The sequence below is a fragment of the Eumetopias jubatus genome, unplaced genomic scaffold (assembly GCF_037043125.1).
Source record: "Eumetopias jubatus isolate StellerSeaLion01/CBP00866 unplaced genomic scaffold, mEumJub1_p1.0 scaffold_6, whole genome shotgun sequence".
NCBI lineage: Eukaryota > Metazoa > Chordata > Mammalia > Carnivora > Otariidae > Eumetopias > Eumetopias jubatus.
In genome coordinates this window covers 115,474,082-115,490,171 of record NW_028274812.1, presented here as the reverse complement: position 1 = coordinate 115,490,171, position 16,090 = coordinate 115,474,082, and the positions used below count along the sequence as shown (strand labels likewise).

At 52.8% G+C, this 16,090-nt stretch overlaps 1 protein-coding gene across 1 annotated transcript; it reads left to right on the top strand.

The window, feature by feature from the left end:
• Positions 1–1,238: 1,238 nt before the first annotated feature.
• Positions 1,239–10,851, top strand: PI16 (peptidase inhibitor 16). The gene is made up of 6 exons (XM_028120404.2): positions 1,239–1,503; positions 5,626–5,930; positions 8,084–8,193; positions 8,689–8,777; positions 9,427–10,104; positions 10,321–10,851. The coding sequence occupies exons 1-6, from the start codon at positions 1,239–1,241 to the stop codon at positions 10,434–10,436; spliced, it is 1,563 nt and encodes a 520-aa protein (XP_027976205.1). The 3' UTR covers positions 10,437–10,851.
• The last annotated feature ends 5,239 nt before the right edge of the window (positions 10,852–16,090 follow it).

Here is a 16,090-nt window from a genome sequence, read left to right as displayed (position 1 = left end):
TCCAAGTTGTTTTTGTTTTTGCTTTTGTTTTTACCGGGAGACCTGAGCAGAGACAAGTTTTCTTGCCACTTTCCAAAGCCAGAAAGCCAGTGAGTAGGCTTTTTCTAGGTCCCCATTCACTGAGAGTGCAGGCTTTAAGGATCCCAGCTCAACCCAAGAGTACTGGTTTCCAACTTCCTGCCTCATGAAGGCCAAGACCTTGGTCCCTGCCTTGCATGGTCATTACAGTGTAAATGCTTGGCCGCTGGGCCTGCTTCCTTTCTAATGCCCTCCCTTCGGAACTCCTGCTGCATCAGCTCACTCATCCCTCTGCTTTTCTGCTCTCTCTTGATTTCAAAAACAGACACATTCCATTTTCTAGATATTCAGAGCAGGAAAGATTCCAGCATCCCACTTCCAAACGAGCACCTCAAGCATATGCATTCATAAAGGGTATGAAGAAGTCAACATTTTATCCATATCGAAAAGCCCTATTCCAGGATACAACGAGAGTGGGAACCACCTCAGTCTCTTTTCCCGTGGCCAGGAGTCCTGCCTCCCCCTGGGGCTGGGAGCTGGCCGAGGCCACGCCATGTGGGTAGTTGTTGTCTACTGTTCTGAGTGGCAGGTACTGTCCTGGGCGCCTTACATACATTTGATCTCACTTAATCCTCCTTCCAGCCCTATGAGGTAGGTACTATTACTGCCACTGATCTGATTAAGAAAACTGCCAAAAACACAGCGAGGAAGGGAGCAGAACCAGGATTCAGGTTTTGGTTGGCCCGTCTTTTTTTTTTTTTTTTTTTTACCAAATACACCTTGTGTTCCTGCGTCCTTCCATAAGGCAACTACAGCTTCCTCATCTTGCCCAGTCCTCAGGGGTAGGGTCCACGTGGTTTCCATCCTCCTACTTGTCCTCAGCACCCAGTGGGTGCGACCTGGGTTACTATTTTTTTGCCCCTGAGGACCTGTCCACCGCTCAGGAGGGACTGGGGAACGCACACAGCACTTGGCCTGAGCCCCTGTTACCCAGAGAGAGGAGGCTTTTGCCAAGGACTCTGAGGGGAGATCAGTGCTGGGAGGGGACTCAACTCTGGTCAGGACCCAAGCACCCAGCCCTCCTGCAGACGCCGTGTGAGCTGGGCCAGGCCTGCAGACGGCCCCTCCCGCCGCCCCAGCCAGGGTGGTGCTTGTGTGGGAAGGACTTTAAATCCAGCTGCCAGACCCCTGGCCGGGAGAGGCTGAGAGGACTGGCCACCATGCACAGCCCCTGCACTCCGCTGTTCCTGCTGCTGCTGGCAGCCACCGGGGGCCCCGCCGGTGCCCTCACTGATGATGAGAAGCGCGCGATGGTGGAGCTTCACAACCTCTACCGGGCCCAGGTGGCTCCCCCTGCTGCGGACATGCTGCAGATGGTGAGTGCGGCCAGGGGCCACTCACCTGCCGGGACTGAAGGGGTGCTGGGCGGGCCCCCCCTTCGCTGCCACCCCCGAGCTGAAGCTACCTCAGAGACTCATCTCTCTGGTCAGTGACAGAGACATTATGTAATTCACAGGTCCCCAGAAGCAGCCCCATTCTACAGATCAGGAAACTGAGGCTCCGAGGGACTTGCTGGTCCCTCAGGGGCTTTCAAGCCACACAGCTGGTAGAGCCAGGCCTGGGAGCCCTGGCTTCCCGCTCCAGTGGCCCCTTCCCAGCACTTCCTAAAATGCAGGTGCCCCTCAGAGGGGGAACGTAGGAAGTTCCCAAACACCTTGGTGAAGACGGTCTTTCAGATGCCTTCCAAGGCAATGAGGAGAGGAAAGGAGGACGGCGGGATGGGTCCCAGCGCTGGGGGAGGAGGGATGTATGAGGAGGTGGGCGAGAACAGGAGCCAGAAGCAGAGAGGGCTCTGCATCACACAGTTCACATTCTGTCTTGGTCCCACAACAAGACCTGTGATTTGGGGTGGGCCCCTTAACCTAGTAAGGACCGTCAGTTTTGCATCTGTAAAATGGGGTCACCATCAGAGATACATATGGGCTACATCAGCATGAGCTGAATCTCCCAGATAGAACACTGGCAGGGGTGGGGGATGAAATCTCAAAAAATATATATACAGGAGGGCATATTTACATAAGGTTTAAAAACATGTAAAAACTACTACACAAGTATACTTGTGGGGAGACATGCAAATGTAGTAAACATACAGAGACATGCTTGTAGATGATGGAAGCCAGATTTGGGGTGGCAATTTACCTCTGTCAAGAGGGAGAGTTACTTAATGGTAGGGTTAGGGGCAGGATGTTCATGCTCAAGATGAAAAGGGGAAAATCAGGGCGCCTGGCTCAGTCAGTTAAGCGTCTGCCTTCCAGCTCAGGTCATGATCCTGGGGTCCTGAGATCGAGTCCTGCATTGGGCTCCCTGCTCAGCGGGGAGCCTGCTTCTCCCTCTCCCTCTGCCCCTCACGCCGCTCATGTGCTCTCACTCTCTCTCAAATAAATAAATAAAATCTTAAAAAAGAGAGAGCGAGAGAGAGAAAATCAGAAATTCACCTCGTTCCTACCCCCCCGAAGGCTGAGCAGGCCCATCCTCTCTGGCCACCCTCAGGTGCCCTGGGAGGTTCAGGAGCAGCGTCCAGGAACCCCATAGCTAGTGCCCCAGAGCAAGGTCACATCTGGGGAACACAGCAGCGAGCCTGAGGGTCCAGGACTGGAGTTCCAGTAGCTCTGCTCAATCTGGCAAAGGGACTCTGGGTGCGTCCCTTTACCTTCAAAGGCTTCCATTTCCTGATCTATCACTTGGGACAGGCAATCCCTACCCTGAGGGTCAGACGGGAAGATGTGTGACAAAGATCAAGGAAGGCCTCTAGAAATGCACACAGCATCACCATTTAAGCCCTGTCGGCCTGGCAACCAGGAACTGCAGAGGATAGATCAGGAGCACTGGATGCTGGTACCAGCTCTGTCAATAGCTCCCTGATTGAGGCCTGGAACGAATTATTGAGCCTCAGTTTCCCCATTTGTAGATCCCTGATGCCCTACAGTCTTGTTGGCTGAGGCTGGGGGCTACCCATCCAGGAGCTGCTTTGTGGACAGAGGTGGACCTTGGGCTGGGGCAACATTCTGGGAAGCAGTTTGGATACTCAGGGGATATGATGCCGTCTGGTGGGAGGTGATGGGAGGAGAGGACGGACTGGGTCACCAGGACAAATTTGGAACAAGGCTCAGGCTCAACCTCAGGAGTGGTAAATACAGAAACTCTGGAGCCAGGTGGCCTCGTTCAAATCTTGATTCTGCCATTTATTAGCTACGTGACCTTGGGTAAGTTACTTAACCTCTCTGTGCCTCAGCTTCCTCATCTGTAAACTGAAGATGATGACAACACAGTAACTCCCTTGTAGGATGGTTGTGAGGGTTAAATGAGTGAACATGTAGAAAGCACTTAGAAGAGTGTGTGGCATACAGTAAGTGCTCAATAAGTGTGTGATTAACAAAAGAGGGAATGGGTCCAGGGTGAGGCAGGTGGCAGTTATCACGAACTCTTTTCTCTCCCTTAGCTTCCACATCTAATCGTCACCACCTTTACCTCCCAGAAGTTTGGTTTTCCTTGAACCCTACTCCCCCATCCTCGTCCCTTGGTACAACCCTGGTCCAGTCTTTCATTACTTCTCCCAAGGACTCCTAGAAGAGCCTCTACCTGCTTCCTCAGCCTCTGGCCTCCACTGCCAAAATGAATAATCCAACACGTGGGCCTGACCTTGCTCAACACCATTCAGTGGCTCTCACTGGCTCCTGACTGCCTCAGGATAAAGCTCCATCTCCCGAGAAGGCTCTCTCTGTGTGTCTGGCCCCTGCTGATGCCTCCAGCTTCCTCTCCTGCTCAGTTTCTCCCTCAGTATCCTCAACAGTTTGTCCTTCCCCAGCCAAAATGCTGTTTCTCACCTCCATGCCTTTGCTCATGCTGTGCCTCCTGTTCTCTCCACCTGACCAATGCCTCAGTTTCAACACTTAGCTTAGTGCCCCTTCTCCACCCTCAGCTTGGGCTAAATGGCCCTCCTCAGTGCCTCTACACTGCCTATTGCAAATCTGTCATGTACCACATGGTGGCCCAATCAGCAGTTTACGACAATGTGAACTTGGGCTTCTTGGTCCTTGCTCTCAGCTCTGGGCTGGCACAGTGCCTCGGACTGTTGAACGAGTGAGTGTTGAGTGAATGGATGAGCGGACTTGTTTTCAGATGGTGACCATGTGGCCAATGTGGGTGGGTGCCGTGACTCTCAAAAATCCACAGGGGTCTCTGGAAGACTGAGAAGACTTGAGACCCACAGGAATGACTCTACTGGTGGGACTCCATGCATCCAGTCAGAATAGGAATCCCAGCCGGGCTCTGTAGGGAGCTGACAAATGTCTATTGAGCTGACGAATGTCTACTGAGCACTTGCTCTGTGCCAGACACTGGGGCCACATCACCATCTTACCCCGAAGGAGCTCACAGTTCAGTCTGGAGCCCTGCAGGTCCTCCCAGACCCCCTGCTCCTGGTTCCCCGCACCCTGCCACCTTCCCACTCCCCATCTCCCCTTACCTGCCAGAGTCTGAGAGAACCTCAGGGAGCAGTGACAAAACACCCAGGGAGGGAGAGGGACTCACCCGTAGTCACAAAGTGGGGCTGTCCCAGGCCTGTGTTCCCATGCCCACCCCAGGCAGCTGCTCCTGAGAACTGTGTGTGGGTGAGGAGCCACACAATCCCCTCCTCTCAGGGTCCCCCAAGCTCTTGGCACTTTGTAGGCTGTCTGGCTCCCACAGTTGGCTGGGCCGCCGGAGGGTGGAGCAAGTGTTGCCGCCAGGCCTCCCATTGCTAGGAGAGGCCAAGGACAAAGTTTAATGGGATCCAGGCCTTTCTCGTCAATCCATTAATCCCTCTTCCCACCCACGCTGGGCCTGTCCTCCCAGCCAGGGACACAGAGAACCTCAGAGGTCCCTTCACTTCACATGCCCTCACCTGAGGTCCCCCCGGAGAACACTGCCTTTGGGATCTGACAGCCCCTTGAGACACAGAGGCTCTGAAAATAGGGCTCTCGATGAGGGTCCCCAGAGACAATCTCCTGGGGGAAAGGGGCTGTCAGTTGACGAGAGTTGAGAGTACTTGGGAGGGAAGCCTGGAGATGGTAAAGCTGTGGAGGCTGAGTGACCCCAAGGGGAGAGTGGGGCCTGAGAGGGGGGTGCTGCCCCCCACCAAGTCATATTTATGGTGTGTGAGGACGGGGGTGGAGGATGGCAGAATAAACAACGCAGCCCTTGACCAGCTCTCAGGAAATTCTGTGGTCTTCAGAGCAGTCAGGTGGCCCTGGGAGGGCAGTCAGGGCACAGCTGCCCTCCCTTTATTAGTATTAATTAATAATAACACAGGTCACAAAGATCATCTCATTTATTCTTCCCAAAGCCCCATGAGAGTTCAGAAAGGTTAGGCAATCTAAAATCACACCGCTGGTAAATGGTCCCAAGCTTAGCCAACTCCATGGCCTGGCGTGGAACCCTCCCACCTCGCCCCGGAAGCCCATCAGGAGCACAGACCTGTTCCTGAGCATGGCCAAGAGTCACCCCGAAGGAAGGGAGGGTCTCCGGGCTCCAGAGGCCCCCAGGACACCTTCAACCTTCTTCTCTGAGCCCCACCTTCCTCTCCGACCCGCCTCTCCCCGTTTCCACGAGCCCAAGGCGTTCCTCACCTCCCTTCCCGACCTGCCGCGCAGAGGTGGGACGAGGAGCTGGCCGCCTTCGCCAAGGCCTACGCGCAGCAGTGCGTGTGGGGCCACAACAAGGACCGCGGGCGGCGCGGCGAGAACCTGTTCGCCATCACGGAAGAGGGCTTGGACGTGCCGTTGGCCATGGAGGAGTGGCACCACGAGCGCGAGCACTACAACCTCAGCACCGCCACCTGCGACCAGGGCCAGATGTGCGGCCACTACACGCAGGTGCGAGGCCCCTGGGCGGTGGGGGGGGTGGCGCACGGAGCAATGGGCGGGGCTACACGGTGAGTGGGCGGGGCCTCGTGCGCAGTGGGCGGGGCAGGGGCCGCCTCTCCTTTTCCAGCCTCGGAGCCCAGGGAGCCCCCACTCTAAGCCCCCGAGACCCTTGGTAGAAGTCGTGTTTCCACCGGACCTCATGTGTTGCCCAGGCCTTTGACGAAGTCTGCTTCTCAAACTGCCTAAACCATTTTCAGGTGACTCTTGAAGAAACACAATCGTTTGAAAATCCTGGTGGCCCCTCTCGGCCTCCTCCTACTGAAGGGACCTAAGTTAGGTGTCGCAGAGCCAGTGTCGTGGACGGCAATTATTGTACTAGGCAGTCCTGACCAACCTCTAAGCGGTCCTGTCCTCCGGCCTCAGTTAGGCAGGGCTGTTTGCCCCGCGGTAACTGCCCCCGACTTCTGGCCTCTCTCACTGTCCCTCTTTTGTCGGTTCTCAGGGTGTCTGCTTCTAACCTGCCAGGGACCGATAAAGCAAATAGACAATTGTGTGTGTTTAACTTTTATTCTGCTTTTTAAAAGCCATGTGTAAAATAAGAGCAAATCGTCACTGAGTGAATGTTTCAGGGAGCCTTCGAGATCATTTCCTGCCCCTGGCAGTCACTTCCTGCTTATGTCAGGGTTCTCACTGCATTTTGAAAGTTTGAGTTTCCAGATAAGAGATGTTGGGTGAGGGTGCTGTAGGGGTGTGTGTGTATGGGTGTGTAGGGGAATTAACATTAGTGTTACTGAATTCTTGTTCTTCTCCACCCAACGCTTATTGTTCAAACAGTAACGTGACAATTTTTTTAAAAAGAGAAAGGAAGAACAAACTTCTTCCCAGCCATATCCACCAATTCCACTTTCCAGTGCCTCTTTTGAGTGGTATTTTTAGTGCTTATCTTTGGGGAAGGAAATCCTGACATCACCCATCCAGATGAAGAAGTTGTGAGGGCCCAGCAGCCCTCCCTGCCCCTCCCCTCCGTACCCTGCCACCTCTCACACTTCCCCCACCCCCAACACACACACACACACACACACACACACACACACACACACACACACACACACACACACCCCTCCTGCTAGGATTGCTGTCAGAGCCCAGCAGGAGTGGGTCTGCCCTACCACCCCCCCAGTGTTCTCCAGGGCTGAGTGCACATGCACTCTGGGGTCATTTCTTCCTGGGAGATGCTCAGCTGTGGTATCCTCAGCTAACTTAAGCAGAAAAAAAAACAGTCCGGGGGCGCCTGGGCGGCTCAGTCGTTAGACATCTGCCTTCGGCTCGGGTCATGGTCCCAGGGTCCTGGGATCGAGCCCCGCATTGGGCTCCCTGCTCAGTGGGAAGCCTGCTTCTCCCTCTCCAACTCCCCCTGCTTGTGTTCCCTCTCTCGCTGTGTCTCTCTCTTTAAAATAAATAAATAAAATCTAAAAAAAACAAAAACAAAAAAAACAGTCCTGGGGAATGTATGCATAATTAATAGCTGGAGCCAGATCTCACAACAAAAACTGGCCTCCATTTAAGTGACTCCTGAGCAGACAAGGCCTAGAAATAGCAAGGAGAGGCTGCTGGTCTCAGTGGTGCACAAAGGCTGTTTTGACTTTTAAAATGTTATACTTAAGACAGAATTCCTTCTAGCAGCTAGGAGACCCAGACTTAGAAACAGCAGAGCAGATCCCTGCCCACTTGTGATGTGGGGGGAAGTTCTACATTCAAAATGGTTCCTTTTGTTCTCTTCCTTGGATTTTGTTTGTTGTTGATTTTTAAGATATTCCCATTTGAGATTCATTCCTTTGGATATACCCCTTGTTTAAAATGCACAGGAAGTTGCAAAAACAAAACAAAACAAAACACAAAACTACACGCAGGAGGAATTCATGAGGGTATGTACAAAGGGAAGGTTTTCAGAGAAAGGCCTGGTGAAATAGTGTGTGTGGTTCAGGACAAATTCTTCCCAAACCCCCTGTTCAGAGTTTTGTCCTGAAGCTGCGTGTCCTCAGAGACTTGGATCTGACAGGTTGTAGGAATCCTCCTCTCCCTACCCATAGAAGACTGGTGTAGAGAGACACTAGCTACTGGTGTCCCACCCCAGCTAAACTCTTGGGTTTGCCCTTCTTCAGGTGGTCTGGGCCAAGACAGAGAGGATTGGCTGTGGCTCCCACTTCTGTGAGAAGCTCCAGGGTGTTGAGGAGATCAATATCCAACTGCTGGTTTGCAACTATGAGCCCCCGTGAGTGCCCAGGGATCCCTGGGGGTAGAGGATGGGCAGAGCCAAGGGCAGGGTTGAGTTGGGCAGTCTAAGAATGTGGCCGGGCGGGGGGCCTGGATGGCTCAGTTGGTTGGGAGACTGCCTCCGGCTCAGGTCATGATCCTGGAGTGTCAGAATCGAGTCCTGTATCTGCTCCCTGCTCAGCGGGGGGAGTCTGCTTCTGCCACTGACCCGCCCTCCCCATGCTCTCTCTCTCTCTCTCTCTCTTTCAAATAAATAAATAAAATATTAAAAAAAAAAAAAAGAATGTGGGAGGGGGCCACTCCGGGGCCTATACCCCATACCCTTGGGGGAGCTGTGAGGGCCCCTATGGGAATCTGCTCTCATTGGCCCAGCAAGCTAGTTGGGAGCAAGTTAAGACCCAGGGGTACTTCCGGCCTAGGTATGCGTATGAGGGATAGGGACAGGGGTCTGTAGGAACCGCCCCGCCCCCAGCATCGTCCTCGCCTCCCGCAGGGGGAACGTGAAGGGAAAGAGACCCTACCAGGAAGGGACTCCGTGCTCCCTATGTCCCTCCGGCCACCGCTGCGAGAAGTCCCTCTGTGGTGAGTTGGGGGTGGGGTGGGCAGGAGAAGGAAGGGGCGACAGGGGATGCCGACAGAATGGTCCTTAGAGCCTCGGGGGACTCCCGAGCCGTGCACAGGCGGGGGGAGGGGTCTGGCGGGACGCGACCTCCCGGGCCCTTAGCGGGCCCACCCTATCCGGGTTCCCAAGCCCACTTCGCTTTCCTTGCGCACTGTGGCGCCCTGTCATTCAAAGTGATCGGATTTTAACCCTCCGAGCGGACGGTAGGGGACAGAGTCTGCCGGCTCCCGAGCGTAGGGGGGAGGTGGGCGTGGCCAGAGGAAAGGGCCCCCTGGTGGGGCGGGGCCTGGCGGTGGGCGTGGCCAGGTGGACTTGAAAGGGACGGGCCTGCGACGCGGTGGACGTGTTAGGCACAGGCATCGAGCTCGAGAGTCCCCTGAGCTAGTGGATGTGTGAGTGCGGAGAGGAAGATTGGGACGAGGAGGTGGATAGAGGGGACACTGTTATAATGTTATAATGAAATAACATTTGTTATCAATGAAGGCCGTTGTCGCAGGAGGGGATGTGTGTGTGTCATCATAGGGCATTTGGTCGCCTCGCCTTGATTGTGGTGGGGTGAGGGATGTGGGGTCCTGCTGTACACTAACGCCAGGCCTTGTTTCTTGTCAGAACCCATCATAGGCCCGGAAGAGGCTCAGGATTTGCCCTACCTGGTAACTGAGGCCCCATCTTCCCCGGCAACTGAAGCTTCAGGCTCTCGGAAAAGCAGTATCCCTTCCTCCCTGGCAACGGAAACTCCATCCTCCTTGGTAACAGAGGTCTCAGGCCCTCTGGCAACCAAGGCCCTACCTGCTGTAGAAACCGAGGCCCCATCTTCCTTACCAACGGAAGATTCCCCCTCCATTGCAACAGAGGCTCCACCTTCCTTAACAACTGAGGTCCCTCCCTTTTTGGCAACTCACAGCCTGTTCTCCCTGGATGAGGGGCCAGCTACCTTTTCCAAATCAACCCATGATCTCATCTCCAAATTGGCAGACAAAGAGCCCAGCAGGACAAGAGTGCCCTCCAAGAGCCCAGAGAGTTCTCTGCACCCCAAGATGTTCTTGACAGGGACACGGGAGCCACCACCCCACTCCCAGAAGGTGGGCAAGGCTGAGGCCGAGTTGTCTCCTTCCAGTGAGGTCTTGGCCTCAGTTTTTCCAGGCCAGGACCAGACAGGTGAGCTGCCGGCCACACTGGACCACATGGGGCACACCTCCTCCAAGTCCCTGTCCAACTCCCCCAATACCTCTGCCACCGCTAAGGCCGTGGGCGGGCGGACCCTGGCTCTGCAGTCATCTTTAGCAGGTGAGCCCTGTAGTGTTCGTCCCACCTTCCCTCCTTGTCTCCAGAATGTCAGCACCCTGCCCCCAGAATCGATGTTACGGGCATAGCGGGGCACGCACCCTCTGAGTGAGAGCTTCCTCCCTGGCTGCTGGCCCCCCACTTGCATGCCTGGCAGGGAGGGCGGGAGGCCAGGCAGAACTGCGTCCACGCTGAGACAAAGCCTCTCCCTCCCCACAGGTGCAGAGGGCCCTGAAAAACCTAGCGTCAAGTCAGGGCTAAACTCGGGCGCTGGTCACATCCGGGGCCCCCTTCTGCTGCTACTGCCTCCCCTGGTGCTGGCTGGAATCTTCTGAAGGGGCCGCCACTCAAAGGCAAGGCCTGGTGGGGAGACACTGGCCTCATGCCCACTCTGGATTGTCTTTCTCCGAGTAAGAGGCCACAGTTTCCTGGGCAGGTCCTGCTCTGTGGCCCCCGTTGACCCCAGCTTCTGACCAGACTCCAGGCCAGTGCCCTCGCGCCCTCAGGAGGCCTCTATAATGCCAACTCCTGGCACTGCCCCAGGCATGCCTCTGCCTGGGCGGAGGTCCACCCCTCAGCTAGCTGCAGGTTGTTCTGAGCAGTGTTCCTGTGGCCACTTGGGCTCATTCTCCAGTTGTCCTGTGGCTGTGGTTCTGCTCTTCCAGGGACAGAACATCTCAGTGCTTCCCAGAAACCCCTTGATCCCTCCTAGTCCCCTAGTTTCTTCCTTAAGCCATGTGAGTCTGACACTGTTCCCTGCCTTCCCAGGCTGAAGAGGTCAGCTGTCCTCCTGCCATCTCCCCCAACCTGCCCCCCACCCCCCAGACAAGATGCTTCTTGGCTGAAGGCCCTCCGGACAGGAAAGGCTGCAGGGCCCGCACCTCATCCACAGATGCCTTGGGGGCACGAGGCCTGCCACCTGGCCCAGACCCCTCCTGCCCCTCCCATCTCAATCCTGGGGTGGGGGGATTCAGGGGAGAGCCCTGCCTACCAGGCTTGGGACCGTCTGCCTCTGCAGGTAGGGGGTTCTCCCTGAGTGCCCCCTCCCCTTACTTGCTGATGTAGCTGGGGAGGGGGGTTGTGAGGAGATGAAGGACAAGCCCCACCTGAATGGGGTTCTACACAGCGGTGGGGGGGGGGGGCAGGCAAGGACCAAGGAAGGGAAGCAGCCCCCGACTCCTGAATAAAGCCTGTGTAAGAGTACTGAGTCTCTGTGCTTATTAGGGGTAGCGGGCGAAGGAAGGCTCTTTGAGAGGCCCTGAAGAGGCTCCCCTTTCAGCCCCAGCACCTGCTCCCCCTCCTACACACCTCCTCTCCCCACACACTCCACCTAGTCCTTTGGGGCACCTTTCTTTTCCTTCCTATAAACTGCCCCCCCTCCCCAACTCAAATCTTCAGGCAGCCAGCAGGAAGGAGGAAGGGCCAAGGGCTGACTCCCCCATCTCCAGGGGTCACCCGTGGAGGCTTAGGTGGGTTTTACACCCAGAATCAGGGAGTGGCATACAGCCTCTTTATGGGGTGCTGCTGCCCGGGCCCATCTAGTACACCAGGCCAGAAGGCTTTGCCAGCCCTGGGTGCTCGGAGGAATCCTGAGAAAGGGTTCTGGAGTCCCAGACACACTCCCCCAGGGGAGCATAGCAGGACTGCGCAGAGTGCTGTGGGGCAGGAAAGAGTGTGTGTGTGTGTGTGTGTGTGTGTGTGTGTGAATGGGAGCAAACAGGAGGCATGCAAGTCAGGCTGTGTGTGTGTGTATGACATAATGTATTAAGATATAACCTAATGATATAAATTAAGATATAACTCATTCAAAGTGTGCCACTCAATGGTTTTTAGTATATTGAGAATGGTGCAACCACCAGCACAATTTTAGAACATTCTCAACACCCCAAAAATTAACTCTCTCCCCATTAGCAGCCACTTTTCATTCCCCTTCCACCCCAAGCCCTAAGCAACCACTAATCTATTGTCTCTATGGATTTGTCTATTCTGACATTTTGTATAAATGGGATCATACAATAGGTGGCCTTTTCTGTATGGCTTCTTTCACTGAGCATAATCTTTTCTAGATTTATCCATGTTGTAGCATGTGACGGTATTTTATTCCTTTTTATTACCAAATAGTATTCCCTTGTATAGAATACATTTTATTTATCCGTTTGTCAACTGGTGGACATGTGGGTTGTTTGTGCTTGTTGGCTATTATGAATGATGCTGCTATAAACATTCACGTAAAAGTTTGTGTGGATACGTTTTCATCTCTCTTGGGTATATACCTAGGAGCAGTATCATAGGGCAATGCAGTCACTCTATGCTTAACTTTTTTAGGAACTGCCAGACTGCTTCACCATTGCACACGCACGCCAGCAATGTACGAAGGTTTCCATTTCTCCACGTCTTCACCAACACCTGTTATCTGTCTTTGCAAAATCATAGCCATCCTAGTGAGTGTGAAGTAGAATCTAATTGTGCTTTTGATTTTCATTTCCCTGATGGCTAATGATGCCAAGCACATCTTTCTATGGAGAGAGTTCTTTTGCCCATTTTTTAACTGGGGTACTTGTCTTATTATTGAGTTGTAGGGATTCTTTATGTAGTCTAGATACAAGTCCCTTACCAGATACATAATTTTAAAACATTTTCTCTCATTCTGTGAGTTGTCTTTTCAATTTTTCTTTAGGATGTCCTCTGAACACAAGTCTTTTAATTTTGATGATATCCAATTTATTTCTTTTGTTGTTGTATCTAAGAAACCGTTGCCTAATCCGAAGTCAGAGATTTACGCCTATGCTTTTTTCTAAGAATTTTACAGTTCAATTCTTATATTTAAGCCTTTGATCCATCCTTAGTTGATTTTCATATGTGGTGTAAGGTGGGAGTCCAATTTCATTCTTACGCATGTGAATATCCAGTTGTCCAAGGACTTTCTGTTGAAGGTGATTCTTCCTCCATTCACTTGTCTTGTTGCCTTTGTCCAAAATCAATGGGCCTTAAATGTGAATGTTTATTTCTGGACTCTCAATTCTGTCCCATTGATCTGTATGTCTATCTTATGCCTGTATCACATCATCTTGATTACCGTAACTTTGTAGTTAAGTTTTGAAATTGTGAAGCGTGAGTCCTCCAGTTTTGTTCTTTTTCAAGATTGTTTAGGCTATTTTGGATCCCTTGACTTTCCATTTGAATTTCAGTGTCAGCTTGTCAAATTTCTGCAAAGAAGTTGGCTGAGATTTTGATAGGGTTTGTGTAATCTACCATCGAAGTCTTCCAATCCATGAGCATGGGTTGTCTTTCCATTTATTTAGGTCTTTACTTTTCTTCAACGTTTTCTAGTTTTCAAAGTATAAACTGTGCGATTTTTTTGTTAAATTCGCTCATATTTTATTTTTGATGCTATTATAAATGAAACTGTTTTATTAATTTCATTCTCACCTTGTTCAACTGTGAATGTAAAGAAATATGATTGTGTATCAATTTTATATTCTGTACCCTTGCTGAATTCATGCATTAGTTATAAACAGTATTTTTAGTGGATTCTTTAGGATTTTTTTTAAAGATTATTTGAGAGAGAGAGAGAATGAGCAGGGAGGAGGGGCAGAAAGAGAGGGAGAAGCAGACTCCCTGCTGAGCAGGGAACCCCATGTGGGGCTCAATCCCAGGACCCGGAGATCATGACCTGAGCCAAAGGCAAACACTTTACCGACTGAGCCACCAGGTGCCCCAAGATTTTCTATCTACAACATCATGTCATCTGCAGAGATAGTTTTACCTCTTCCTTTCTAACCCTGATAACTTTTGTTTCCTTTTCTTGCCTGACTGCCCTGGCTGGACCCTCCAGTACAATGCTGAGTAACGGCAAGAGCAGACATCCTTGTCTTGCTCTTGATCTTAGGGGAAAAACATTAGGTGTTTCATCATTCAGTCTGCTAATTATGGGTCTTTCAGAGATGCCATTTATCAGGGTGAGGAAGTTAAATTCTTAGATTTTTGAAAGTTTTTGTCATGAAGGGGTATTGAATTTTGTCAAATACTTTTTCTGTGTCTACTGAGATGGTCATATGCTTCTGTTTCTTATTCTAAGTATAAAGAGTATTACGTTTTTCAGATGATGACCCAACTTGTGATCCTGAGCCCAGGGGTCCTTCCCTTCTTGGGCCTGTTTTCTCAAGCTAGCCCTAGGTCCTATGAGGTAGTCAAGTGAGGTAGCCTCTGAACTGAGCAGGACTGTGTAAGGCCAAACCCATCTTTCCTAGTTTTGGGGTGGGCTCTGCGTGCCTCCTACAAAGCAAGAGCGTCTGTGGCCAGCCCTCAAGAAACCTGTCACATGAAGAGAACCCATCCAAGACCGGAAGCAGGGACCTCTTTGGAAGTTCATTTTTGGGGAAACAAGACATGGTGTCCCATACTAGTCAGAAAAGGCTGTGACAAATGGGCAGAGATGGGATGTGTCAGCACAAGCCCATGAAGATAGGAGGGCATGTTCAGAGGGGAGAGTGGCTGGCACTCTGAGGCCTCAGGGACCACAGTGGGGAGCACTCTGCTCCAGCACTCTGCTGCGTCGCTCCCAGGCATCTGGGGACTGGCAAAGCTATAAGGGCTACAGTAGGATCCAGCACGGGCCACCACTGCCAACTCAGGCTTCATTCACCACAGGAGGCCCCAAAAGGCCGATGAGAGGATTTCCCAGCTTTGTCCATCAGAACTGGGTTTTCCAGGAGGAGTGGATGGAGACTTACTCCCCACGAGGACATTCCCACTCCTGTCACACCTCCTTTTGCTGACAGCTCAGCTCCCCTCCTTCCCCACTCCAACCCCATCTCCTTTCTCAGCTAAAAACCCTATCACTCTAGTTCCCAGACTGACAGGGAAATACCAGGTGCTCCAAAGGTAGGTGAGACTTCAGCTCTCAAAGACAGAAGGGTCCCGCAAAGGGGACATTTAACACGCACCATACCCACATCTGAATACTGAATTGAAAAACATTAGGGGTAAAACCTGTACTTTGCTCAACTAAAAACTGAGAGTATCAGGGGGACTTTCTGGCTGTTTCTGGCTGTGGGAGACAGCCTGGGAAGTGCAGCCCGGACCCTGAAATTCACAAGTCCCCAGGTACTACTTGGGGGCAGCACTGGCTCTCCTCGGGGTGACCTGCCACACCCACCCACGGCCCACTCTTTACCAGAGGCGGCCTCTCCAAATGTCTGAGGGGATGGCTGTCAGAGGGAGGGTCTCCAACGCCAGCTCAGCTCAGGCTGCAGAGTGCCCTACTTCTGGGGGGCCATAGGAAGGAATCAATGAAAAAACTAGGATTTGAGGGCAGAGCAACAGGAAGAAAAGTCGTCCCCCAACAGTGCTAGGCAGGGAAACCACAGTGGGCTGGAGAAAGGTCACGTGCCATGAGGCAGATATGCCTCTGAAGAGCCTTCCTTCTCTAAAGAAATGGTGCCAGCCAGGCCAGGCCCGCTCACCTTCCTCACCTGCGCTCCCCTTCCCGGGCGCTCCGGCAGTCTGAAGTGAGTATGGGACCTCAGAGGCCCCAACCAGCGGTCCCTTACAGGACGCCCACACAGGCATGCTCCTGCGCTCTCGGGGACCAAGGATACACAAAGTAAACTGCCCTCAAGTCAACGGCTTGACTACTAGACCGCTGGGGAAAATCGGTTCTGCCAAAGTACCCCGAGGGGCCTTCCCTGGGGGTGACCCAGCCCATACCTGTGAGAAGCAGGACCAAAGTCACTTCTAAGACCCCCAACTCTCCGAAACCACTCCCCTAGAACAAGTGCAGAGAAACACTTAGGGAACTCAGCTGGACCCCAACTGGTACTCAGACCCCATCAGATGGAAACCCGTGGTCCCCAGAGGGGTTCCATCTGTAAGTTCTGCTGGTTTTACAAACCCGGGTGTTGGGAAGAAGCGAATTAAGGAAACTCTGCCTTTTCCAGAGAAGGCAGAGCTCAGTGCTTTAGCTGGGCCCACTCTACCCCTTCCGTTG